The 27,305-nt window shown below is 38.5% G+C and overlaps 1 protein-coding gene across 4 annotated transcripts in view; it reads left to right on the plus strand.

Moving 5' to 3' along the window:
* RELN (reelin) overlaps positions 1–27,305 on the plus strand; it is a 285,956-nt gene that overhangs the window by 105,561 nt on the left and 153,090 nt on the right. For all 4 annotated transcript variants that reach the window (XM_068669848.1, XM_068669849.1, XM_068669846.1 and 1 more), the window contains 3 exons: positions 9,468–9,538; positions 18,742–18,774; positions 19,773–19,851. In XM_068669848.1, the coding sequence (XP_068525949.1) occupies positions 9,468–9,538; positions 18,742–18,774; positions 19,773–19,851 (183 nt within the window). The remainder of the gene's footprint in view (positions 1–9,467; positions 9,539–18,741; positions 18,775–19,772; positions 19,852–27,305) is intronic.

Here is a 27,305-nt window from a genome sequence, read left to right on the forward strand (position 1 = left end):
TTTAATTTTTGATGCAACATTTTCTAGCTTTAGTCTAATGAGGCAGGTTTTATCCTTCCCTTGTAATCTGCTTTGCACAATGTGGATGCACCAGTTGCATCTCTGTAATTAATTTTCAACTGAGTGTTTGTTAAGAAATGGGGTTAATTTGTCTATTTGAGGATTTCCCTGTGTGGGTTGTAAAGCAAACACAGTGGGTGAGGTTCCAGATTCTCATATGGTTCAGGTCATCTGCAGCTGCTGGCAGCATTCTTTGGGGATGTGGGCAGCTAAAACAGGTTACAGCAGGCTGCTCAAACCTTAATGGGGGAATGGATAGCGAGACAGACGGCACGAGAGCAGTGAACTGAAAAGGTGTCCTTAAAATCATCCTTTTTTCCATTACTTAGGATTTTTTAAAAGCAATATTTTTATTTTTATTTTATTTTATTCACCATAGGGTCACATATGCTATTTCAGATTTTACTCTTTCAGATTTTAAGCTTTTTTAAGAGATGGAGAGAAACTGCACCATCTCTCCTGGCAGCATGCTCCCCTGCTTGGGCAGCTGCTGTCAGATCCCCCCAGAGTCGTCTCCTCTCTAGGCTGAACAAGCCCTGGTCCCACAGCCCCTCCCCATAGGGCAGGTGCTGCAGCCCCAACCACCTCTGTGGCCTCTGCTCAAGTCACCCCAGTTGATCAGTGCTGTCAAACCTAATTACTATGCTTTGTTAAGTAAAGGAAAGGATACTATTCATTGTATGGGCATACAGGAAATAACCATGTGCCGTTAAATTCATTTACTTAATACCTCTGTGTTCCTTTAGATGTATCAGGTACTTTGAAAATCCGTACTAAACTGTAAAATTTCTTTCTGTGACTCAAGAAAAGACATTTTTGTTCTTCTTCTTCTTCTTGAAGGATAATTTGGGCGATTGAAAGACATTTTGATTAAATATAGGCTTTAAAAGACTGTAGAGGCAAAGTTTGGGAAAAACTATTTTTTACACACAAAAAAAGAAATAATATATTAATTAGGCTAAAGCTAAATATGGACTTCAAATACTTATGAATACTCAACACGTTAAAGAACAAAAATCCATGCAATCAATGTTTCACTAGGTAATAAAGCACAAAAGATTGTAAAACCTAAGACAAGGACAGCACCCTCTCCCAAACACGGGAAAAGGTGGAAAACAGAGACCTAGTTGTTGGCATTGTGTCAGTATAGAGACAATGGATGCTTGTTCTATTATTTATATGAACTGACTGCTTGGCAGATGCCACTGCAAAAGGACCCTTTATTTAAAATGTAGAAAAAATAGAATTTGCTTTCCTTTATAATCACACAATGCAAAATACTAATGAAAATGTTGGATTTCCTGTAGCTGGGAAGAAAGTATTGTCCTAATCTGCTTTCAGTCAGCAAGAGGCTCTAATCATTCTAGTCACAAAAACATGATAGAAGTGAAAAAACATCTTTTTATTCTTTGAGATACAGGAGGAAAGAGGATGGAAATGCTTATTTACAGTTTAAAATGGTAATTCTTAATTTTTCCTCTTTGTTAGTGCATATTGACTGTTCTGTTGTATCCCTATTCTGTACTCACTCCTCGTAACCAAACAGACATTTAGTGGTTTTTTAATGACTACAAAAAGAAATTCTCATAAATTATAATATGTAGGGGCTGGGGCTTCCTGTGCACCTTTCTGCTTCTAGTGCTGTAGCCACAAATCCATTCTCTGTAACATACTCAATAATTATATGTTCTTCTCATTTATTTTTCTGCCACTTTTATTTAAAACTTGATTAAAGAAAGCACTTAAATGTGTACTTAATTCAAACCCTTAATCAGAGTAGCACTTTCTAAGTGAAGCAGTGTGGGGCAGCTTTCCATGTTAAACCATGAAAACTGAAATCTGCTTGATCTTCAACTGATATTGCCATTTCACTGTCATATTCCTCCCTTCATATTTTGTTCTAAACTTATTTCTGGAAAATCATCATGTTCTCTCTTAAACATTTGTTTACTTTTTTTTTTTTTTTCTTGATTTTGAAAATGTCAAAGACAATAACAACAAAACGACCTCACCTCATTGAATGAGATGGAAATTGTTTCCAAGCTGACTCCAAACCCATGTCTCAGGATGGAGGGTGGCTTTCTAAGCCTACCAATAATCCAGCTCTCCCAACAATGGTAGAAAAGACTAAACATGAAAAATTAATCAATAATTTTATTTATGAGAAAGGGTGAACTGGCACAAATGAATGGCTCCTCATATCAATATTTCAACTGATATATTTGATTCAAACAGAAGTCTGTTTTTGTATATTATCACTTGTTTAGGTGATAATATAGTCACATTACAAAAAATGTGCAGAAGATACATGGGGATAGGTCTTGGAGCCCTGTTCTTTACATGCGTTGTAAATGTGCACTGGCCCATGTGTACAGTCAAAACCGTACACATCAGGCCAACACACAGAAGGGTGCATGGAACACTGCACACTTTAAAAGTGTCTCATCTGGAGTGTGGCTGAAGTTGTAGGTTTTTAAAAATGCATGTTTTGCACGGGGTGCACTGAGAGAAAAGTTCTGCAAGACTGGCTGCACGCAGGTTGGAGCTACCATCATGGTAATGAGCTCTTTACAGTGCATAGACAGTGTGTGAGAGGGAGAAATAGCACATCACTGCTCATACTCTGTGTGGTTTGTCCCATCCGGTAGAGGTTTCTGCCAGCCATACCCATGTTGTGTTGCATGCTCTGTTAAGGGCAGGGTAGTCTCACTGAACGCTAGCTGATATGGGTACATATATGTTGATATGCGCTCCCTCCCATACACACAAAGACACACCTGCAGCTTTAAATACTGTTTTAATATCAAACACAACAAAAGGAGACTTTGATTTCTTTATTTGGTGTTTACTGGATCTAGCTGAGAAGCCTTTTGACATTTCACCTGCATTTTCTGTCTCTCAGACATGTTTCTTTCTGACACTATTATTTTCAAAATCTTCACAAAGATACTCGCACCACCCCTAGGTTAGACTCCTAGTGCCCTTCCCCATATGGGCTGACCACAGAGATAACTGCAGAGGCAGGAGTTAAAGGAGGTGGTTCTAGTTTCTCTTGCAGTTACTCCATACGAATTCAGAGGAGCCCGAGCTCACAATGAAGTCAGCCAGAAGCACAATGCACAGCCCGAAGGCTTCAGCCCGGGGCAGCTGCCACAAGTGAGCTGGTTGCTCTTTGGCCTCTCACATGTACCCTGTTTGCTGTGGCCATTTTAAGCCTTTCCCTCTGTTGTCTTTTCACCTCTGATCCAGGCTTTCAGAGTGAGCATGCTAATTTTGTCCTCTTGAACAAATGTCCACATAAATAATCACATCTTACTTGCCAGATTTCCCTGGCAGCTTCAGCTGAATACAGCCAGGACAGATGACTTTTTTTTTTTTTTTTTTTTTTTTTTACAGTACCTCAGGGAAGAAACAGTTGGGTAAAGGGAGCAAAAGGCAGAGTCAAAACCGTGATTTTTAGGATACACATACCTCATCCCTGCTACTTTAATTAGACTGTGTTTTCAAGTCAAGCAGGGGCTGAAAAAACAACTCAGAGGCATCCAACCAGCGCCAAAATCCTAGCACTTCCTTGGCTGCTGTTGGAGACCTGGTCACTGGTGGTTTCAGCACAATGGGAGACACAGGCTGAAGTACACACCAGCATCACACCCTGCCCTACCCAGTAAATGGTCACCAAGCTACCTTTGCAGTGCATTTTGAAAATATTTTTCACACTCCCTCATAGAAAGGCTGGATGCTCCTGCCCTGGGCACTTAATGCCCAGCAGACCTATTCCTCATCTTGCTTTTTAATTTGTTTATTTTGTTAAGAATTGGGTAATATTTTTTGTGATCTTGTTTGTGTGTGTGGTTTGGTTTTATTTTGGTTTTGGACTATAGCCAAACAGGACAACCCTTCAAGCAGTGAGAGTTTTACAAATACAATAAAACATTAAAACCCACTTAGTTTGTTTGATGAAGAGGGCAAATCTCTGCCCTGGCCTCTGGGCAGTGCTGCCATGCATCCCTGCTGCACACGGAGCCAGGAGAGCCTGGGCTCAGTCCCACTCACCTTGCCTGGCTATTCTCTCCTGAGCTGAAACACTCAATTTAAAATACAGCATGCTGGCTGTGCACCAAATCCACTGTGGAATACAAGATACTTCAACATAAAATCATGACAGCAGTTATTCAGTATGTATGCATTTATTTTCTCTTCTAGCCCAGACCCATCAACACAGGGCATCTCCTGCATCACAGGGTGGTGGCAGGGACAGAGTGCAGTCTGTGCTGTCGGTGGATCCCACTGGATTTAGGGGGATGGTGCTGTACAGTTTGGGAGAAAAATCTCAGTTTTGTATAGCCAGCCACTGATTTCCCTGGAGAGATGAATAATATCCTAAATTTCCTCAAGTGGAAGTAGTCATGACCATGGCACAAGGAGAAGCAATACAGCTGCTAGCAGTAGGCACAGGGCTAAACCATGCTAGTGTGGGGGAAAGCATAACTTTTTATGAGGGCATGTAATGATAGAACAATGGGTAATAATTTTAAACTGAAAGCAGGTAGATTTAGTTTAAATATAAGGAAGAAATTCTTTACTCTGAGGGTGGTGAGGCCCTGGCACAGGCTGCCCAGAGAAGCTGTGGATGCCCCATCCCTGGAGGTGCTCAAGGCCAGGCTGGATGGGGCTTTGGGCAACCTGGGCTGGTGGGAGGTGTCCTTACCCATGGCAGGGGGGTGGGACTGGGTGGGCTTTAAGGTCACTTCCAACCCAAACCACTCTATTATTGTGTGATTCTATAACCTCATTTTCCATGATCCTTTAAAAAATCTTTTGGGTCCTGTCATGAGATGGGGTATTTTATTGTAGGAAATCTCTCTTCCCAGATGCCTCCTGAACAACTTTGTGCTGGTGCCTGTCTCCTCTCTCCAGGGGAAGACACAGGTGCTGCCAGCCCCCATAAGAGCAGAGCGAGGGCCAGGCTGTGCTGACCCCAGAGCATGACAAGGTGGTGGCAGCCCTTGGAGGGAGGCCTGGAGCTGGTGCTCTGCTCCTGGGCACGTAGCACAAAGCACGCTGCAGGAGGCTGGACTACGACTTTGGGAATGGATGTGAACATCTCTGGACTTGTTTCTCCCAGATTGCCTGGAGGCTGGAATGGAAGTCACACAGGGGACAAAACACAAGGGACAAAATGATATCACTTAGGCTACATTCTGAAGAGCTGGCAAGGCTGCACTTGAATAAAATGGTTTTAAGCTTGTTAGCAGGGTGGTGTTTTGCATCCCCTTTTACAGGTGACTTAAAATATGTATAGTTCCAGCAGAGACTCGGCAAGTCAGAATTCTCTTTCCCTTTTCAAAGACAGCCAATCTAAAGGTCTTTATTGGCACCTGATTTCACCTTTAGCAGTTCTGGTTTAGGAAGCAAAGTTTGTTACAGAACTCCTGGGGTCAAAGCATGGAGCTGGCAATGCCAAACCTGCAGCAAGCCTTGGCACCAGATAGTGGCTTCCTGTGTTCAGAGCTTTTTTGTCCTCTCTCAGCAGTTTATCTCTCCTTGCTACTGTTAAAAACACATTTTCTCTCTTCTCCCCTACATAGCCCCAAGCAGACAGATCCATCTAGGCTAATGGAGGTGCGAAGTTAATGTAAAGAGGAACCTTATTACCTCTAAGTTGTTTTTCTTTCAAAGCCCTCACTTACCATGTCAGGACATTCCTGTTCCCTTCCATTTTTCTTTTATTTCTCACCCCCTTTGGAGAGATTGATTCCTGGGAAGGAACTACCTCTGGGGACACACAGAGCATGCATCCTGCCTTTTGCCTGGCTGACAGGTGATACTTGATGGGTCACCTGCCCTTTAGCTGGAAATAATTAGCATACAGTCACAAAGGAGGACTACAGGCTGGCGTGGAGTAACACCAATTAATTAAGTACTCCTCATCTAAGCAACATTTAACTATAAGACTGATGTCTGCACATAAACTTCTGAAAAACAGTACAGAAATCAGTTAATATATATGTCAAGAGAACAAAACCCCACAATTAATAATTGAATATTTTTCTCTCTTTACTAGAGATTTTTTTAAACTTTGCCTTTATTACTTTTGTTATGTTTATTACAGTAATTTCTTGAGTGTCACTATAGGGATGGCTATGTTTTTGGAGTTTTAAAAGTTAAAAATCCAAATTCATGATCCTGTCCTACTAAGCTCACCTCACAGGTAGGAATATCACAAGTGAAGGAAGTTCAATACAGGCAAGGTACATTTTGCACTTCTTTCTAAAAATAGCTTAGCTCCTGTATAACTGCCCTGCATTACTGGCATTTGCTCCATGTGTAAAGCATAAATAGAGAAGAAAAAATCAACAAAAAAAATAAAAACAACAAACAAATAATAGTGGAAAACAGAAGCAATACCCTTAATAATTCTCTGAGGCTGCCCTGGCTGGTGCAGAACTCATGCATATGGCCGGTGCAAAACTAATGCTAACTTGAGTACATGTTGTAGGAAGCAGTGCCCTTCCTGCAAAGCACCGCTGTCCCTGGGCACAGATCACTCCTGCTGTGGAGCTGCAATAATTGGCTCCTAGTCTGCGCTATCAAGCAAGGGACGATGGACACAGGAAGATGCAAATAATTCTGCCAGTTGCTGGCTCCATCCCCAAACCCCCTTTTTCTTAAACATGTGGAAGTATACACTACTCAGTTTGGTATTATTGGTATTATTTGGTATGTGTTTGCATTCAGACACATACTCAAGCTCCCCTCTGCATATGGTCTATGTTTTGAGAGTTTGCTCCTATCTGCCTCATAGAGGAGTTTTGTGGTTATCCTTGTTGCATACGTCCTGAATTATATCCTGGGTAAGTGCATACACAGCTTCTCTCAAGGGTCAGCCCATGGCTGGTATAAGTTTTCTTTTTCTCTGTCTGCAAGCAACCCTATCTTCCCTACTGCCAGAATGGACAGAGATAGAAATGCTGCACAAAATCTCTTCTGTGCATTAGGTATGGCATTTTCTTTTACGTGTGTAACAGGGATCCCTCTGTGTAACAGGGATTTTGCTGAAAACCTGGAATTCCCACAATGAAACACATTTGAAAAACATTTCTGTTCATGCTGGGCTGCACCTAGACGTGGCTGTAGGATGTCCTGCAATTTTATCTGTTAACCAAAGTCTCCAAATCCAGTCCTTTTAAACAAGCCTGGGCTACATATGTTTGGTTTTGGAGATAGTTTGGTCTTATTCTGTCTGGTACATCCACATATACCTTTGAGGGAATTTGCAGAAATGTATGTAAGTGCATGTTCATCATAACATAGCTGTAAAAATTTCTTGAGTTCGTTGTGTTAAATAAGACTTAAAGTCTCAAAATCTCAGCTTTCTGGCATTTTCATGACCTTTCTATTTATTTACGTGTATTTATTTTAATGTGTTGAGGCAATGTATTTATTTTTATTCTGCTTTGTACTCAGTATGTCACTGCTAATGGTAGTACAGGAAGAAACGCTAGTGAAGATCTAAAGCATGAAGTTTTGCTGTATTTTACAGAAGTGTTTGAAATCCTAAAATAGGATGTATGATGTATATGGTAGGGGCTACAAGCAAAACTTCACACCAATACTGTGATCCCAGAACTGTGGCCAAAGTACTCTTACTATCTGGTGAGATTTCACCTCAGTTTTCCCTACACCTCCAAAGCAACCAGGCAGTCCAAGCAGCCAGACAAAGCAACACGCACAGGTGAAGGGAGTTCCCTGAGTGCCCTAAGAGCATCAGGTAGCCATAATTTTGCATTTCTGGTCATACAAATAAGGTTTAATAGAGTTTTCCTAATTGATCAAAAGCAAATTTGATCCTAAAGAAGGTTTCCTGTTTGGCAGTTTGCAGATGAGTTTTACCTTCAGGGTCCCCTATATCTGAAAAATATAGCGTTGGATGTGTTTTGTTGCTCTTCTCTGTCAGCATAACTGGCCTAATAGCTGAGTAAAAAATGATCTATGTTGAGTTACCTCTACAGACCATGCCTTTATGCTCCTTCCTGACAGTTTCATGAGCAAGTCAGGTGTGATGCATTAGAGAGGGCACACAGCTGGCTAAAAATCACACTCATAAAGTTATTTTCAATATCTTACTGTTGGGCTGAGAGGCTATTTCAAGGAATTCATATGGATCAATCTTGAGTCAATTTATGTTAATTATTTCTGTTACTGACTCAGAAAGGGTGAAGAATGTGTGTGAGAGTGTATATAAGTCTAGACAGGTATTGGAAGAACTTTGGCTGCAAGAAATCAGAATTCAGAGTCAGCACTGACAAATACTGATTTTGAAATCAACAAGATAATATTAAGTTGCAAAGTTACACTTATGAAATAGAGATGAAATGAGCAATTGGAAATAAAAAATAACCAGCACTGTTAGCATGGCAGCACTGTAAGAGAAGAACAAATCAAATTGCATTGTATCTCTAGCTGATTATGGGAAAACAAAATGACAAATATTTCTCTATGGTACATTAGGCAGCGTGTTAGCTGTGGGTCATTAATGGGAAAGAATTACTATGTAGACAACACTGGTAAGACTTCAAGTATAGAAACACTACATGCTATTATAGGCATATCACTTCCTCAAAGGTGGAGGCAGACTGAGAGAGCAGCAGGGACCAAGAAAATGGTATGTTATTCAGAAGGTGAATGGTTAGAGGACAGGCAGTGTTAAGATACTGGGTTTGTGAGTCTGGGGAGTTGGAAAAAAAAAAGAAAAGAATGATGATGTTTTTTCCAACAAGAAAAAAAATAGTGATCCACTTGGGTTTCTCTGTACAATGAAGGAAATGAAAGGAAGGAGAGAAGGAGTAATTCAAATGGCAGCAGAACCTAATACAGTATACTAAGAAATGTGGGTTCTCCCTTTTTGGAAAAGTTTTCCCTTTGTTTTGAGAAAGGATTTCTGGAAACCCATTCAAGCTCTACATTTCTATCTGGCATATCAAAGTATCTCTGTAGCTTATTGGACTGTGTGACTATTAATTTAACAGGGCAGCAGCTCTACAGGCATTTTTTCTTTCCTGCTCTGAGACAGGTATGCATTCCCAGGCAGACTGACGTGCTAAATTCTGCAATGCACCTGCTCCTACTCATGTCCTTCACTGAATCTCCACGCTAGTGCTTTATGTTACCAGCCTAGCCATTTTGGTTTAGGAGATTATTTATTTATTTATTTATTTTACTTGCCAAATACATAAAAAAATCTCTACAAATTGTTCTACAAGCTTAAAAACAAAGAGTACAGAAAGAGAAGCAGAGGAAGAAAGCAGAATGGGACTTCTGGTTCAATTACTCGTGCGCATAGCCATACATACGCATATATAAATGAGCATGCTACATTATTTATTGTTGTCTTTTTATGTTCACAGGGCTACAGCTACTCATAGGGGCCAAGTTATATTCAAGGATGCCTTAGCACAACAGCTGTGTGAACAGGGAGGTAAGAGAAGCCATCATTTTAAAAATACCTGCTAAATGTGATTTTTCATTGTTCTTGCATTTCAGTACTACTCATTTTGAAAGTAAATTTTTAGAAAACTTCCCATCAGGACCTTCTTTATATTCTCAAAACTGATACTTTCTTTGGCCTCACATCTCCCATCAGTGATCTGGGATACCTAGAGTTATGTCCTCTCTGGTAACCACTGGGAAATATCCAAAAATTAAAGTACATCTTATTGCCTTATATGCTTACTTAAAGTCAGCCTGTAATAACCAACCGTTTTTTGTTTAGTTAACACCACAAGCTGAGTTTTAACTATCGCTGTGTTGACTATAAACAAAAACTGCAACATGCCTACAGCAAAAGCTTCATATACCATCCTGCTCATGTGTAGCTTTGTGAAGAACCTGCTTTCCCATTTGGTGAAAGTAGGCCACTAAATTTTTGCCCTTCACCTGCAACTTTTGATCATTTTTATACCTAAACAAAATGTTTGACCTACACTGACTAAAAATCTAATTGTTTGCACAGCTTATCACATATATTCTTTTGATGAATAACCTAAAAATAAATGTCCTGTTGTGAGCTGTTGTCTACAAAAAGCACACTGCTTTGAACCTGCTTCATTAAAGCAGTGGGAAGTAGGGAAGGTATGCATCATGTCTAGTACAGGAGAGAAAGGAATTTCTCTGCTGATCCATTTTTTTCTGCAAAATTCCAGTGATATTTCCATGTGAAAAGAGACTGAAGCATGGGCCAAACCAGTCTAAAATAAATATTTCAAAATTAGAAACATGCTGTCATACAAATAAATGATAAAAACCCTCAAAATACGTACTTTTGGGCATTATGGTATGTTTTTTCCTATGAGTTTGGGAATATCAGTGCAATAGTTGTGTAACAGGAAGTTGCCAAAAATTATGCCAGGAGCATTTATTGAGGTGTTAAGATAAGGTATGAGTAGTACCTCTGTGATATTAAGGGTAAAAATATTTCACTTTTCAGCTTCAGTATATAGATTTTCAGTATTTTAATATATCAATGGGAAGTAGCCAGGGGAATTTAGAGAGGTGACTGCAGATACAAGCTAATAAGGTTGGAACTTAGAATTAGGTATATTTTGAATGAATTAAAAAAGTGTAACACGTGTGATGGCAATCAGAAGGAAGTGTGATAATCATCTGGATGGAAGGTGATTGTGCCCAGCACGTATCAGTGTTTTACTGTGTGGAAAGAAAAATATGGAGAAATAGCAAAAATGTCTTTAATATTCAGAACAGAAAATAAATTGTACCCCTATAATACAGGTGTGGCATTTTGGTGACTGGTATAATGGTATTTGGGAACAAAAGTATTGGCAAGAATGCCATTTGGGATGCATTAAATAGAATGATGTTGATATCTCACACGGGCTGGGTAGACGAGAGTGAAAAAATCAATATTCAGAGTCATCAGCATAAAATGGTAAAAAGCCTCATAAGGAGGTAAAATTCTCCATGGCTGCTGCATAATGAAATCACTGCCAAAGGCAGAGCCTGTAGTGGCCAGAACAGGTAAGGAAAGAACAAATAAATATGATATAGGAGTGAGAGGGAGTCAGAGAGCTGGCAGTGATCATCATGATGAAACCTATGGGCAAACAGGCTTAAAGGAAACATATAACTATCAGCATCACAGCTGGCAGCGTGGTCAAGGAGAATAGGGGCAAAGCAACAAGATTCCTCCCTGCTAGAAGGAAACACCTTGGTAAGCAGAGACTAGTGAGTAGAAATCCATCTGTACAGGCTTTTACAGTCCCTACTTTCTGACATGCTAGACCAGGAGTCTTTGCTAGGAGAGCTGGCATCAGGTATTGTAATTCTTTCACCCTGCTCTGTTTCACACTTCTTAAATTTTGGAACATAACCCAACCTTAAATCAGCATTTTGGCAATACATATGTGGGTTAGAACAGTAATTCCTGATGGTAGTGCATGCAGTCTTGGAGCACAGAGGGATTCCATGGGACAAGAGGAAAATGGGATTTGTGTATCTTTTGTGTGCAGAGAATAGAAGACGGTGAGATGTGCCTTGCCTGGGCTCAACCATGGTGGTCCCTTTGCCTTCTCCTCCCACCCAGCCACTGATAGCCATGTCCTGCATCACAAGGGGCCTCCAGCTTCCCCACCTTGTCATAGCCTCCCACATCCTCAGCAACTTCTGTGTTTCCCATCATGTTCCCAATGATTTTCTTTACTTTGTACACAGTCACCCCAGAGATTTCATGTCTTTGTCTTCTCCAAAATGCTTGATACCATGGTGGTAACTCCACAAACATCAGGTTTGACTTAGTGAGTGGCATCCATGGATGTGTTACAAGATTTCCCTGAAAAGCCAACGTGCAAGCTCCTCAGAGCTTCTTGTGGCTTTTCTCCAGATTACTTTCTTCACTAAGGCCCCTCTTCCCTTAGTTTCCTTGCTCAGCCACAGTTCTCCTGATGCAGCTGGTCCAATACCTCATTGCCCATCACCTTTCCTCCAGTCAGGTCTAGCATCAGGCAGTTCCTTTACCCTTTTGTTCTTACTTCTTAAGCAGACAGTGTGCGTTGTATTGGTTCTCCTAACCAGTGTGTACTATTATAGCTCTTAGGTTTTTAGCATTAATTTTCCTTTTCAAAGAAAAGGATTTTTCTTTGACGCAAACCTCACTTCTTTCATTCCGTGAAGACAATCATAGTTTCAGCAATGCTATTAATGAGAACAAAGGATTATTTCAGATAGAATTAGTGTGTTTATTTAGAGGAAAGAATAAATATGCAAAACAACAAGGTAGACTGACCAAAGTGGGGTTTTAAGGTCTCTTTCTGGCCCTAAATATTACTTGACTGAAAGTCTGAAGTGAATAATGTGATATATTAAATAAAGAACATAAAACCAAAGGGCAACTTTTTAGATTTATTACAGGACATCTTTTTAATAAGTATTCACTGGGTATGATATCAGCCTTCATAATAACTAGTACAAAGGATATACATGAAGACATGAAAGCAGCAAGGAATCTCAGAAATCATGATTGTTGGGGCTGTCTGCCATTGGACATGCATTAGTAAATCCTAATAGAGTTAATGGGATTTGTGCAGCAAAGTAAAGTGTAGTCCTTATTTTGAAGACAATTATAGGATGATGAAGAGCTGTGTTAAGGAATGGCAATGCAAAACCAGCAGCCCTATGTATAATGTGAATAGAATAAAGAACGATGCCACAGGGAAAGACACCAAGGAAAGTAAAACAATCACTTGAAAAGCTGTGTGTTCAGCATATAATAAATATTTTAAGAAGCTAGAGAGATCTTTGAGAACTGATGTGAGCTTTAAAGTTTATAAGAATTTTATTGGATCTTGAAAAGAAAGGAAACATAAAAATTATCCTAAAAAAAAAAAAAAAAGCCAAGCACAAAAGGCAAGAAAACAAAGAGTTTATAAGCTAAGACAGAGCAGATAGTTTGTTATAAATATTGGTAAAGAAAAATAAGGATGTTAATGACTGATGATAGTATTACGGTTAACAATATCTTTAATTAATAATACATGTAATGTTCATTTAATAGTAAAATTAGTTAAAAATAAGGTAAACATATTACTGTACATATTAATTCATATTTATTCTTGGCTAGAGTAGATCAAAAATCTTACTTTAATAAGCACTAGCATAATTAAAACGGAGTTGGCAAAACATCAGACCTGGCTGCACTGCACTGTAAAACTGAAGGGAGCTCAGGTCTGTGTGAGAGCAGCGATGTCCCGGGGAGAAAGAGCTTGTGGTGCAGGGATGGAGGCAGCACGCACATCACACCGCCAGCCCACCTTCACCGCACCGAGTGACATTGGAGGGTTAAGGAGAGCCTGCCCCTGGTATGCTCTGTAACTTTGGGCTAATAATGCAGTGCTTTGGCGTAAGGACCAGCTGGGAAATTTGTGAGCGTGTCATTTAGTTGACTGACTGCAGGAGAATCAGTACCATTAGGCTTAAAAGATGGAAAAGATGAAGGATGTTGTTGTTCCCTCCTACTGCAGAATCATTCTTTTCAGCAAGATTTCCAAAATTTCATATGATCTCATATTCAACACCACAAATTGTAGGATTGGCATTCCTTTCTTAAGAAACCCCTCCCTGCTCTGACAGAAGTCTCCATGTTAATGTAAATCCCAAGAACTGGCCCAGATCCCTTTGATTTGATAGCTTCCGCCTGAATGTTTGTGGAAGATCTTTTAGGCATGTTTTGTACCTTGTAAATATGGATTAAGGAACACTTTGAAAAACAAACACAAAACAGATTGCAGGCTCTCAGGCTTGACCAGAGTAGTATTTTACAGAAGACTCAAGTTCAGAGCTGACGTATTGGCTTATGTGTCAGTGAGAATAATGCAGCCCTCAGGCAATGCACTGACTCTCTCTAGGGGGATGTTCAGCATCTATCTTTCAATAGCAACTTTGTTTACCAGTGAAGAGCAAGTATTGGCAGGAGTCTAAATAAAAGCATTAATTTTCTTTTTCATCTTCATCTGGCTGCTAATGAGGAGATTAGACTTTTTCATAATCTGCAAAATATAATATACCTCTGCACATCTCATTTGTGATGGATTGGTGAGTGATGCCTAATGGCTGCTGGCTGTTGAACTTGGAGTTTGGTGTTTGGCTGGGAGCATTTGTGTTTCTGTAATTTTCTTTTGGTTTATGTTTAAAATATATATAGATATATGTTCAGAGTTCTAAAAAAAAAAAGAAAAAAAGTCTCTACTTTGCAGTGAATTTTACAAATGTTTTCTTATGCTGTGTTTTTCCCTACCTATCCCTATACACAGACTTGACCCCAAAGATCTATGGAATATCAGTATCAATAGTATAAACTGACATAGCTGGAACATATGTTTAATTTGCATTATGTTAGTTCTTTTTTCTGGTTGAACACTTGTCTTGCTTAACCATTACCTATTGCCATGTTTAATGATTTTGGTTCTTATATTTCCATGGGCATCAGACCCATCACCAGATCTTGTTTCCCATCTCATATTCCAGCTCCTCTAGTGTGAGCTGGCATTCCATTGCTGCTACTTTTTCCCTCCCCTCTTGTTTAACTAAGACAGGACACACTTTTCTATTATTTTAATTGTTAATAACCTTTCATTAGCCTTACTTCATCCACAGAAAATCTTAACCTTTTACTCCAAAAGATTCCTTCATTCTCCCTCATCCCATGGACACAGAGCCCCACAATGACCCCATTGACTTTTGAATTCCCTATTACTTTCTTCAACTTTCTCACGCTTCCAGTTTGACTGTGGCCTTTTCTCTCTGAATTGCTTTGTATTGTATACTCTCTTCTATGCTTTTCCTTACCAAAAGGATTGCCTCGCCTTGCAAGGCAAGCATCCTACATTTCCTTACATTTTCTTGTATTGTGTTTGCTCATGCCTCTTAGGTTGTGAGCTCTGTTGAGCTCAATTTCCATTCTTTTCTTAGCACAATTCACCTCTTGTAAAGTTCTGTATATACCCATGGTGCTAGTCAAAATAATAATAATAATAATTAATTAATTTGTTTTACATTTTTACATTCTCATTCAAGCTAATATGTATTTTTGAGCCATGCAAATACTGTTTCTAGATTTTAAACCACTCAATCATGTGTAACCATCTTAGAAAGTGAATCGTGATTTAAAATACTTATTAAGATAGCTTTTTTCTCCTCTCAGCCTGAAGTACTGCAAGTTTTTTAAATTGGAAGTGGTTTAGATCTTTTCAGTATATAGTTAATCTGCACCATATACTTTTTAGCTTTTTAATTTTATGCAATTAAACTCCATTTGACTTTAGTCACCCTATATGGCCCACTGTACAATTTACTCTGTTTTAAAATAAGTAGGTCTATGAATTAATAAAAAGAGTCACACCTAAAAATATTTTTAATTTTTTGTGATGTTCTACACTTATAATATTTTAGGTACCTTAGCTACAGCACTTGAAGACCTACACACGGCTGTTTTGCAATGGAATATAAAATGTAATACAGAAATTATTCCTAGTGAGATTAAAGTCTAAGTTCATTGCTCATTAAATAGTACTTTTACAATATTTTGTCATGTTCAGATCTGGAATTTGAATTACAAATTAGATGGAGGCGAAAATTCTTGGGCTTCTCAGATGCTGTAGAGGTTTGGGAAACAAAGCCCCCCTTAACAGAAAATCTTTATTTGTAAGAACAACTTTTTGTCCAACACTATTTGCTTAACTCCACCTGTATTTTTTCAAATGAGTGATTAGTAGTAGCATTATGTATTTACACAGTTTCTTTCATTTCAGCCTATTGGTAAGCAGTTTTGTTTTGCAGTATGCTATGCACATAATTAAAGAAACTTTTTAGGAAAAATCTGATTTTTTATTCTTTAATCTTATAAATAACTAGTTATATTCAAAAAAAAACAAACAAAAGCAAACAAACAAAGAAACAAAAAAGAATACTGAAGGCAAAGGAATTTGAATATTTAAAGATTGCAGGTTTTTGCTATACCTGCTTCTTTTAGCTGAATGCTGTAATTTTGCAAAACCTCAGAAAGTACCATCAGCAATAGCATGGACCACCTTCCACAGAAAATCTCTTCCAAAGAACAATGCCAAGTGACCTGGGATGAATGAGAAGTTAGTCTTTCATTTCCATTATGAGGTCTGAATTGCTCTCATTGTAGAGGAAGCTCTTGAAGGTTAGTGAAATTTCCTTGGCCAGCTGATGAGTCTGTCTGTGACCTGGCCTGACACAACCATCCTCCTCACAAAAGAGTACAAGCAGAGTGGCTCTCAGCTATGTCCTCTCAGATTGCTCCTAGTGATGAGCCAAGACTAATGAAAAAGGGTAATACTGAGCGTCAGAAACAGAGGTCTTATTTTAAGCTTAGTCACTTACAACTTAAAGAGTATTTCAAATCCCATGCCACAATGTACTTCTTTTCCTGCTGGCAAAATCCAGAGTAGCTGCATTGCTCTACCTGGGAAACAATTCAGTTAATCCAGGCAAATTCATTTCTTCTGCGCAAAGGGTTTTAAAAAGTCTTCTGGAGAAATGTAAATATGCCTCCACGAAGATGAACAATGTCTGGGACATATGCTGTCTTTTCCTGTGCAGTACCCATCAGTGTTGCCCTACCAGCTTGTAGATGGTGTCCAATAGCTCCAGCTTGTCATGATGAGACGTTTGGGCCATTGCTAGAGTCATTATTGTCATTTCTTCTGAGGAAGACAAGAAGGCTGCTGGTCAAATCTTTACATGGATAACTTTCTTCCATAAAAATACAGCAGGTTACAATCATGAAATCATAGAGTTTGGAAAAGACCCATAAGATCATCAAGGCCAACCATCACCTAACTCTACAAGTCCACCACTAAACTATGTCCCTAAGCATTATGTCCACATGTGGACATCCCTAAATACCTCCTAAATACCTCCAAGGATGGTGTATCTAACAGTTTGCTGGGCAGCCCAGTCTACTGCCTAATCACTGTTTCTGTGAAGAAATTCTTGCTGTCATCTAATCTAAACCTCCCCTCGTGCAACTTGAGGCCATTTCTCCACATCCTAAGTTAGACACACAAGAAAGAAAGAAAATAAATAAATTTTATATTTCTGCATCTCTGTAACTTCTTTTCAACATCAGATTCTTAAGAATGCATTTGTTCTTTGCTGCAGATTGCTGCTTTCAGTGGTCACATTGTTGTCTTCAGCATCGTCTGTGTATGTTACTGAATGGACTAAAAGATGGTAGTCTCCCAGTCTGAATCAATGCCTTCTGTCTGAACTAAATCCAGACTGCTTGCCATCCTTTTCTAGTCTGCAGACACTTACCTTGTTTCATTCTCTCTCTTCTCAACTTCCCTGTGAAATGTTGCAAATCCATTACAAAATGTCACAACCCCAAGCAAACCAAGTGGTTAAGGAAAAACAGGAAGAGAAAAATGAGATTTGTGTTTTACTTACTATTCAAATGACTACGTGTGAGGGCTCTACAGACTGCAACATTCATGTTTATGTTTTTTTGTTTGTTTGTTTGTTTGTTTTAATCTATTTTTAATTTGTCAGATGTTATGACAGAAATTGTGGTACTTCAGTAATTTTTTTGTAACATACTGAAGAAATTGGGAACATGATACAATTGAGGCCAGTGTACAAGAGACACAGAATCATATTTTTTTCTTTTATTTGTGTTCTGTTTGCCAAATTATAAAATGCAGCTAGAAATACAGCTACTTGGACAAGGTACTGAGATGCAAACAAGATAGCTGCTCCCTGGGAGCTTGTTTATATGCAGACTTTTTGCCTCTGAAAATGGTGTAACATACTTGGGCAAGCCTATGAATGTAGTGGCTACCATGGAGTATCTAGTACTCTCTGTAGACACATTCTACATTCCCCCAGTTCTTTGTGTATATATCTACACACACACACACACACACAGATATATATATTGTTTTTATTTGTGTAATTTTACACCAAGACTCCTCTTGCAAAGTGTTAGAAAATGACAACTCAATAAAAATTAGCCATTTCACACACACCTCATGTGTAGTGTGTCTTTAAGATTGTCTACCATATCTTGGAGGAATAAGGCCTACCTGGGAAATGATTCAGCAACGTATGCAAAAATGTGCTTAAAAATAAGTGTTTGATTCAGTGATAGGCTGAGTCAATCCCATAGTTGTTGCACTAGGAATAATAGGATTTTTCCTCCAAAAACTATGCCTAGTAAAATGTTGTCCAGAGGAGTATAAATGGTCAAAACGTGGCATTTTTGCCTCTCCTAGATTTTACTTCTTTTTTTGAACGTAATTTCAACTCTTCTAATCAATTGTTAAATTAGTGAATCTTATTCTGAACTATTTCTAATAATATCTCATAGTTCTAGACTAGATCTTTCTTACCTTGCTATACAGCAGTTTATATATTTCATTTATTATTGGTGCTTATTTTAATTAGAGAATATTTATTTTATTTGTATTTATACTATATTTTATAACTTTTAGTGCATCACATTTTTCATAATTAAAATGTCTAAAGAATTGACTTAGCAGAGCACGTACTGTTACAATTTGGTTTATGCTGAACTGATCTTTAATGCTGCAATTAAGTCCTGATCACAGCAGATATTCATGCTTTGTGTGTCTTTGTTCTCCACAGCTCCAACGGAAGCTCCATTACATCCTCACCTAGGTAGGTGATTTGTCATTCTTATTACTAAAACTCAGAAATATTAACTTTATTATAATAAACAATCTGTAAGGTCATATGAAATGAGCTCTGGGGAATTCAAATAAAAATGAGACTCATATAAAATGAATTGAATTATGTCTAACTCTGATTAGTTGTTTTGTTCATTGTGATTTTTATTGCTGTTTATTTATCACCTTTGAGCCTTTGCAGTGTGAGTATATCATGCCACAAAGCCTTTCTTCCTAGCTGTGCATTACGGCACCCATTTTCATAAGGACACATAACCCCCAGTGTGTCACACCAATTCAGGGTCACTGAATTTTGTCCCCATACACCTACAAGTTGCACCTAGGAGAGTTCCTGTCCTGCTCCCAAAGCAGGGCATGGAGCACATCACAAAGTTCCAGTTATTCTCACCAACTATTGAGTTGCAATTTGGTTAATGTGGGCAAGATTCTGGCATCCTTGCTCAGTTTGAATAACATGAGTCCGTCACTTCATTCAAGGGAAGTATTTGTAGAAAAGGGTCTGTTTAATAGAAATACTGGTGCCCAAGTTTGGGAGGTAATATTTTTTGGTCATTATACTTAAATGTTCAAAAGCACCCTAGCAAATCTAGGGTGAAAGTTGTAGTCTAAAGTGTGCAGACCAATAGTTGGAAATATTTACATAATATAACTCACAGCTTAGATACTTTAAATGAATTGATCTTTACTGCTATCAGTATATATTAGATGACTGCATCTTTTTATGGCCATAACATTTATGTAATAGACTGGGATACCTCTTAATTTTTTGTGGTACTATGGTCCAGAGTAAGGGAAAAGAAAAAATACCAACAGCAAAAAAACCTGCTTTTCTAACTAACGCACTTTAAATATTACCTCCCCATTTTACATTGTATTACTGTAGCTCTAGAAAAGACAATACTTTGTCAAAACAAGAAAATACCTGCTGATTAAGCTGGGTTTTTCATATTGCACTTTCTTTTATTTTAGCTGAAATGCACAGCGACAGCATTATCCTACGAGATGACTTTGACTCTTACCATCAGCAAGAATTGAATCCTAACATGTGGTGAGTTTCAGACTTCTGCTTCCCTTTATATACATCTTAGCAAATTAATACATTTTGTTTATTACAGTGACATATCTGTATTATATGAATTCCTAGATACCTCAGCTCACATTGGTATAGCTTAATCCATAAGGACCTACATATATTAGCTTATTAATTCATTGATTAATGATTGAACAAGAAATTCTAAGCCCATTAACGTGAGTGGCAAATTCATACTGACTTCAAATTTTGAATTAATCCAAAAATAGAAAGAAGTAGAGCTGAACTCACTCAATATTTTTGTGTGAAAATATTGATTTCTTCAGATCAAAGCTTTTCATGGAAAAGGTGCTGAATTTCAATATTTAAACTTTGTTTTTCAATTATATTTTCATTTCCTGTTCATGAAGTACATATTTCTGGTGAAGCTAACTATTTTTTCTTATCTTTTTTCATGGAAGGCAAGAATTTCCTTATCTTTTGTATTGCATAGGAAGGGAAAGCTCTTGCCTTTCTGGTACTGTACTGTAGTTCCTAATTCCTATTTTTTATCATTTGACAGGATTCCTGAGCAGGGTCATATACATTATCACAATTTATGTTTGAAACAGCAAGGACAGGTTGTTATTATTTCTTAAGCAGTACATGCTCAAGTGCACCGTCACAGTGACAGAGTACCATTTTGTATGGTATATGTGTACTTATTAAAGGAAGAAGTTACAGGTCTCTTGTAGTACAGAACTGATTTTACACTACATAGTTAACATGTCTAATGATCATTTTGTAGCCAGATAAACACATCTATTGGTCTTAACACAAGGTTTTAAAGGTTGGAGTCACTTTTTTTAATATGAGGTTGATACTGTTTTTTATTTTATTTTTTTTTATGTTTTTTATTTTTATTTTATTCCCTCCAATCCTAATTCATAAACATAACTAATTGGATTGATTTCATTCATACAAGATAGAAATATTTTAATGGGTTAGTTTATTTTTTTCAGATAAAACAAGCTTTGTAGCAGCTACCATTTGTTAGATAGGATTACATATATTCTTTGAAATCTAACTTTACTTTCTTTTTTATTAAGGTCTCACAGTTTTCCATCTTTGCATGTCTTTCATGGTTTCACCATCTTATATAAAAAGATTATGGTTTGTGGAATGCTACAGATATTTTTCTTTTACACATACTTATTGAATTACTTTTTAGTATATGCCTAGTATTTTTCCTCCTTTTGTTCCTTTTACATTATCTCTTTAAATGATTTTTTTTTTTTTTCTGGACAGATGCATTAGGGACCTGGAATGCTATAATATTAAAAAAAAAAAAAAAAGGAAAAAAGAAAAATAACAACAAAAAAAAATCTTTCTTTGTGGGAATGAATAGATCAAGGACTCTTAATGGGTTACAGAATAGCTGCCAAGGTAGATAGCTTTAACAGCAGTGTGTTAAATGGACTTGAGTGGAAGGAAATGAGAGGAGGCATTATTTCCCTGCAGATGTCTCATAACTCACAGAGGGCCTGTCTGTTGGGAGCCTCCATAATTTATTTATCCATTGCTCTCTTATCTTTAAATTCACCCTTGCTTTTCAGAAATCTCAGTAGAGAAATTTCAGACTAAAAGAGGCCCCAGTCTCCTGGTCCTTTTGTTCCTGAGATTTGGATGTGCTCCCCATGGAATAACCTTGACCCACCTTGGCTGGTGGGTGAGTGCACAGAGCTGTGTGCTGGGAGAAAGTCCTAAAACTCACTGCAGTCCTGTGACGGATGCCTTGATATCCCTGTAATGACACCAGAAAGCCAACATCTTCAGCAATGTTAAATGGAAGTGGAGCACAAATAAAAGAAAACTATAATGAGGTGTCATGAGCTTTTCTGCATAAAGGATTTCTACAGTAGCTCTCCCTCCAGTGAAGAGCTGCTTAGTGGCAGAAAGCTCATTCTCATTTGACTGTCTGGTGGGAGTTAAATCAGGGATTATTAACAGTTTACACCATCCATCCTAAAATTGCATTTTTCCCCTGGCAGCTGCTAAAATCCCATCTTTATCACAAACAATTGCAGTAACTGCTGGAGCAGGATTCCCAGCCCTGCTCTGGCCCTGGTCTGCTGTGCTCGGAGTGTGGTAGCAGCTGCCTTGTGCACCAACACTCCAGTGGCGCCTTGTCACCAGGGGCCAGTTAGACTAAGCCCCTCTAATAATTTCTGAAGCCATTATTTGTGTAAAGATGAAAAGAGAGGTGTTAATACTATCCTATGGCCTTTTCTTCCCAGATCCTATGCAGCAGTGGCTTGGGTGTGATTTGCATTTTTCCCCTCCTCCTGATCTGCTCTCTGGCATGTGCAACTCTGGACAGAGATGTGCAGTCCAAGAGCACAAGCAAAGCCTTTTATAGGTTGTGTGTGTGTCTAATTTTATGAGTCCCAGCAGATCTGGTGTGCCACTCCATCGCTGAAAGAGGCCCCACATCAAATAACTATTTTGCACAGGGGCACTGTATGATTTTGAGAGTGTCTGTCTGTTTTTTATGGATTTCTGGTCTTTTAAATGAATTAAAAGACACATCCCAGCCAGCAACCATCTGTTTCTTCAGAGACTCAGGAGGAAGGAAGGCGTGGCCATGGGTGTTTCTGGAGCTGTGAGAGGAGGAGAAAGGAAGGGATGGGATAGGGCTCTTTGTAAACACAATAATCACAGCATCTGGGAATGGGTTCCTGACCAAATCACAGTTTGGTTAGTGAGAGAAGACAGGAAAAACTGTTGAAGTAGTACAGAAAGAGGAGGGGAGGAGGCAGCAGGAGAGGAGACAACAGGTGAAGCAAGAAACAGGGAGAACTTCTGTTCTGGGAACGAAGGAACTGTAGCACATCTTATCTCTTCAGTTTTCTTGGGACTCAACCACCATGGAGATTTCCTTTTGTGGTGTGTCCAACTAATTTTTATATTGCTGTCTTCCAACAAGCAATAATGTCAGAATGTGACTATTTTTAAAAGCTGTTAACCCACAGGCACACACCTGCTTATTTAAGCAAAGATTTCCTCATTTCTCTCAACTCATTTGCTACATGCTTTACAAAGATCTCCCTTCTGAAATAAATATGACTCATGGATTCATAAATTAGCATCTCTCTTTTCATGCCTAATATGTATTTGGTGTGTAAGTTAAGGTAGTTAAGTGAATCCCACTCTGTGGTCAACATACCACTGACAGCCATGAAGAGTTCACGGCTGACTTGCAGAACTAATTAGGCAGTAATGTTTATTGTATTTTTCAATGAAAAGTTTAATAGCACAGGTGTTTTCTGGTCCATAGGACTTGCTGAAAACTGGCAGGAGTGTGTTAGTTCAGAAAGCTCAGAAACCATGAAAGTAATTGGTTTACTTTGTAGGGAAAGGAAATCTGCATCATGTAAACATAAACACAGGGAGCCCATGCACAGGGAAGCCTCAGTTTTCAATCCTTTAGGGGAGGAAACGCTTAATCAGAACCTTTTGAAGGCAGAACTGCATGTTTCCAATTTCTGGAAAGGTTGTTTGCTTTTTGAGGTTCTGGTTGATACTTCTGATGAATACTTTGTTGTAGCAGAAGAGAAGCAAGTTTTTGTGCATCTTGTTCAAACTTTCTAGAACACGTGGTCTGTGTCTTGCAAGAGAAAAGTCCAGGTGGTGGCTGAATGAGTAAAGGCCCAATATAGGTGGTATCTGGAAGACTGTCTAGTTTATTGGGCACCTGTTTCTGTGCTCATTTTGCCTCCATGTAACTTCATAACCTCCATGTAACTCTTCTCATGGTAGAGTATAAAAATGGTGCTATATAACAACTAAAACAGTCCAACAAGAAAAAAATAAAATAATATATATGTATATATATATATATATATATATATATATATATATATATATATATATATATATATCCTAATGGTAAATGGCTTAATCTTGGGACAAAAAAGCAGGGGGGAAGCAGAGGGGGGGTGGGAATGAAGCAGATGCATATATTAGTAGAGATGCTGGCATTAATACATGTTAATACATGGATAAAACACAGTTTTAACAGTAGGGATTAAGACAACAGGGGATTCAGTAAATTCAATAAAGAAAAACTCTGTATGGAAGCTGTAGCTGGCTAAACTCTTCTTCCCAACCTGATGCCATGTTTCATCTCAAAGCCCATTGGCACTTCAAACAGCAATCACTTACAAAAGATAGACTCTTCAAAGATGACATGAAGAAAAGCTGAGCAAGTAAAATCAATCAGTAAGAAACAGGCTCCATCACTTATTCATAGTACATGAGAAATGAAGAGGTACTGTGATATTTCCAGTGGCAAAGAGGTGGAGGAAAGCTTTGTGACAGGAGAGAGAAGTCCTAAAGTGGTTTTGAAATTGCAGTAAAACTGTGGGATTAAACTTCAGAAAGATTTATGTTTTAAAATCTCTTGGCAGTTTGAGATGTTTATCTTCTTTATAGTCCAGACATCACAAAAGACATCAGTCAATATAATGTCCGCAAACTCAGGTATTGTAGAGGGAAACGAGATGACAAATAGCAATGAGGAAACAGCAGATGTTTCCCCTTCAGCAAAGTGAAGAACAATAGCTGAGAGAGGTGGGACTCTCTAGGCCGGGGATGAGAGTGATGGCAGGTCTGTAGAGAAGGCATCTAGATGAATATGACAAACGCCAACAGTGGCAATGAAAATGAGCAGTGAAGAGAAGACTGAAATGATTTTAATGTGCTAAGATTTTAGACCAGGCAGGTGAGAAAGATAATGTAAAAAGCTACACCTAGACAGAGCAATTAATATTGTCTCTTGGTTATAAGAATGGTAAAGAAGTTAACCTTACTGTCTGCACCTGGAGAGAAGCAAATTGGATCATTTCTAAGTACTTAATATGATGACGGTGGTCTGAGGAACAGCAGATCAGTTTTCTTACTCTTCATACATTTCTGTCAAGCTACCAAGCAATTTATTGTCAGAAGTGATACATTTCAGAGAGAGTACAAAGGTTTGAATCAGGATTACCAACAGCCATCCAATTTCTGATGAGAGGAGTCATCCTAGAGAAGATGAGTAATGATGAAAGAGCTGTGTTAGGAGGACAGCATTTCTAGACTTCCAAACACTTCTCCATATTTCATAGACCACGTTACAGAAGTAGAACAGATGAACAACCAAATCACTGTATATTTACTGAAATACAACGAGTAAAAACTTAAAATTATCCCTTGGATTAAGTCTGTCCTTTCATGAGGGCATAAGAGTTCCCTACTTAGTTTTCATAGGCAGTTTTCCTGCTATATATGTCTCTGTCTGCATATATCAAGATTTCAGGCAGTTGCTCCAATATAAACCCCCAAAATGTAGGGGCAGATAATGAAAATAATGCTCAGAAACAGCCAGGATACTTTAGAATTCCAGGTATTTTTCTTGCTTCTGTTCCCATGTTTTTCAGCTACCAGAATTCAGGGATCAAGTGAAACTTAAGCAATGACAACACAAATACTCCATAAACATTGTTTCTGTGTTTTCTCCTAAAGTACACTTTGGTTCACTCACATGTTCTGTCCTGGAGCTATATTGAAAAATAAAATTATGGGCCAACTACAGCTTCTATAAATAAATATTAATTCATTGAAATCAATAGGAACTACATTACTTTATTAGAGGATTTAATTTTGCTACTTAAATCCAAAATACTATATGCTATCAGTGTGATTTGCTGAATTACTTTAATAATATAGTCATGCAAGAAAAAACCTCAAGGATTTTTTAAATATAACTTTGTTTTTGGAACTGGAAATGAAACTAAGCTTAATCAAATCTCAGATTAAGGAAGCAATTTATTAAGAGGAAAAGAGACATTCATCTTTGACTTCTCTAATGGAAGTAGGCATATGAAAGCCAGCCCTGCACTAAACTGACCCTGGACCAGCTGAAAAGACCCAAAATAACAAATGCAATCAATTATTCACTACATCTATGTATCTGAAAGTGTAACATCTATTCCTCAGGAAAGCTTAGCACTCAGACTTGCAGAGTATTGTGCAGGACATTGTACTCTGTGCAGAGTTAACCCTTTCTGCATAAAGTTACCCCTGTTACCCCTCTTTTGCCACTCTGGGAAGGTCCCCCAACAGAGTGTCAATGAACTGCAGTTTGCTGTGAGAACAGACCAGAAAATAGCTCCATTTAGTTAAATGTATATTTTAAAAAATTAGTCAAATGTTATTTCTAAACACTACCAGGGTTTGCAGCAGCCCATTCTTCTTTCCCCAGATCTTGTGGGGAAATGCTGCTCCAGCTCCATGGGCAACGTTACACTTTGACAATGCTACTGGTCTGTTCGAGCCAGAGATTTCATTTGCCCATCCATGCTCATGATGCGCTGATGGTTTTGGGACACGCAGGAATAGAAATATCCCTTTGCAAGCTGTTTACAGAAAGACTTGCAGAGGTTTAGCACAACACCTATTAACAAAAAGACAAGCAAGCATCATAACCTAGGAAAAGAAGTGAAAAACTCAAGGAAATCTGTATAGGATTCAAGTAAGATTCAGGCTTGAGATGAGCCTGTACAAACCTCACGAGGTTCAACAAGGCCAAGTGCAAGGTCCTGCAGCTGGGCCAGGGAAATCCCAAATGCAAACACAGTCTGGGTGGAGAATAGATTGAGAGCAGCTCTGAGGAGAAGGAATTGTAATAATGGCTTTAAACTTAAAGAAAGCAGAATTATTATATGAGATGTTAGGAAGAAATTATTTACTCAGAGAGTGGTGAGGCACTGGCACAGGCTGCCCAGAGCAGCTGTGGATGCCCCATCCCTGGAGGTGTTCAAGGCCAGGCTGGATGGGGCTTTGGGCAACCTGGGCTGGTGGGAGGTGTCCCTGCCCATGGCAGAGGGTTGGAACTGGGTGATATTTAAGGTCCCTTCCAACCCAATCCATTCTGTGATTCTATGATTCTGTGATTCTATGAGCACGTATTTTGACAGCAAGTCCCTATTTTCTTGGGTTTTCTTCCTTTCCATCTGATTTCCGTTGAGATTCTGTGAAGATCCTCCATCCAGAAATTAGCTGGAGAATTAAAGGGAAAATAAACGCAAACTTTTTGCAAACTGCTAAACTATATCTGGACTCTATGTAGAAACATTTATTTTGGTGGCACTCTACATTAGAAAAGGTGGCCAAGATTGAGGCATTTTGTGTGAGTGAAAGCAAAGAAAAAATGGTCTAAACTACCCTTATATAAGTCTCATTGCACTTCAGACTCTAAAAATACCAATTATAAAAGTACAGAGGGAAATCAGAAAAAAATAAGAGGGTTCAAGTGAGTTCACCATTGCTTGCAATGCCATTACATCTGATGTTAAAGGTGAGCTTGGGATGTCTGAAGACAATATTGGTCAGCCTTATCTGAGGCAGTTTGGTGGGGGCTGTTTGTCGTGGCTCAAGCCAAAAACCAATAC

This window comes from Anas acuta, chromosome 1 (assembly GCF_963932015.1).
Source record: "Anas acuta chromosome 1, bAnaAcu1.1, whole genome shotgun sequence".
Taxonomy (NCBI): Eukaryota; Metazoa; Chordata; class Aves; order Anseriformes; family Anatidae; genus Anas; species Anas acuta.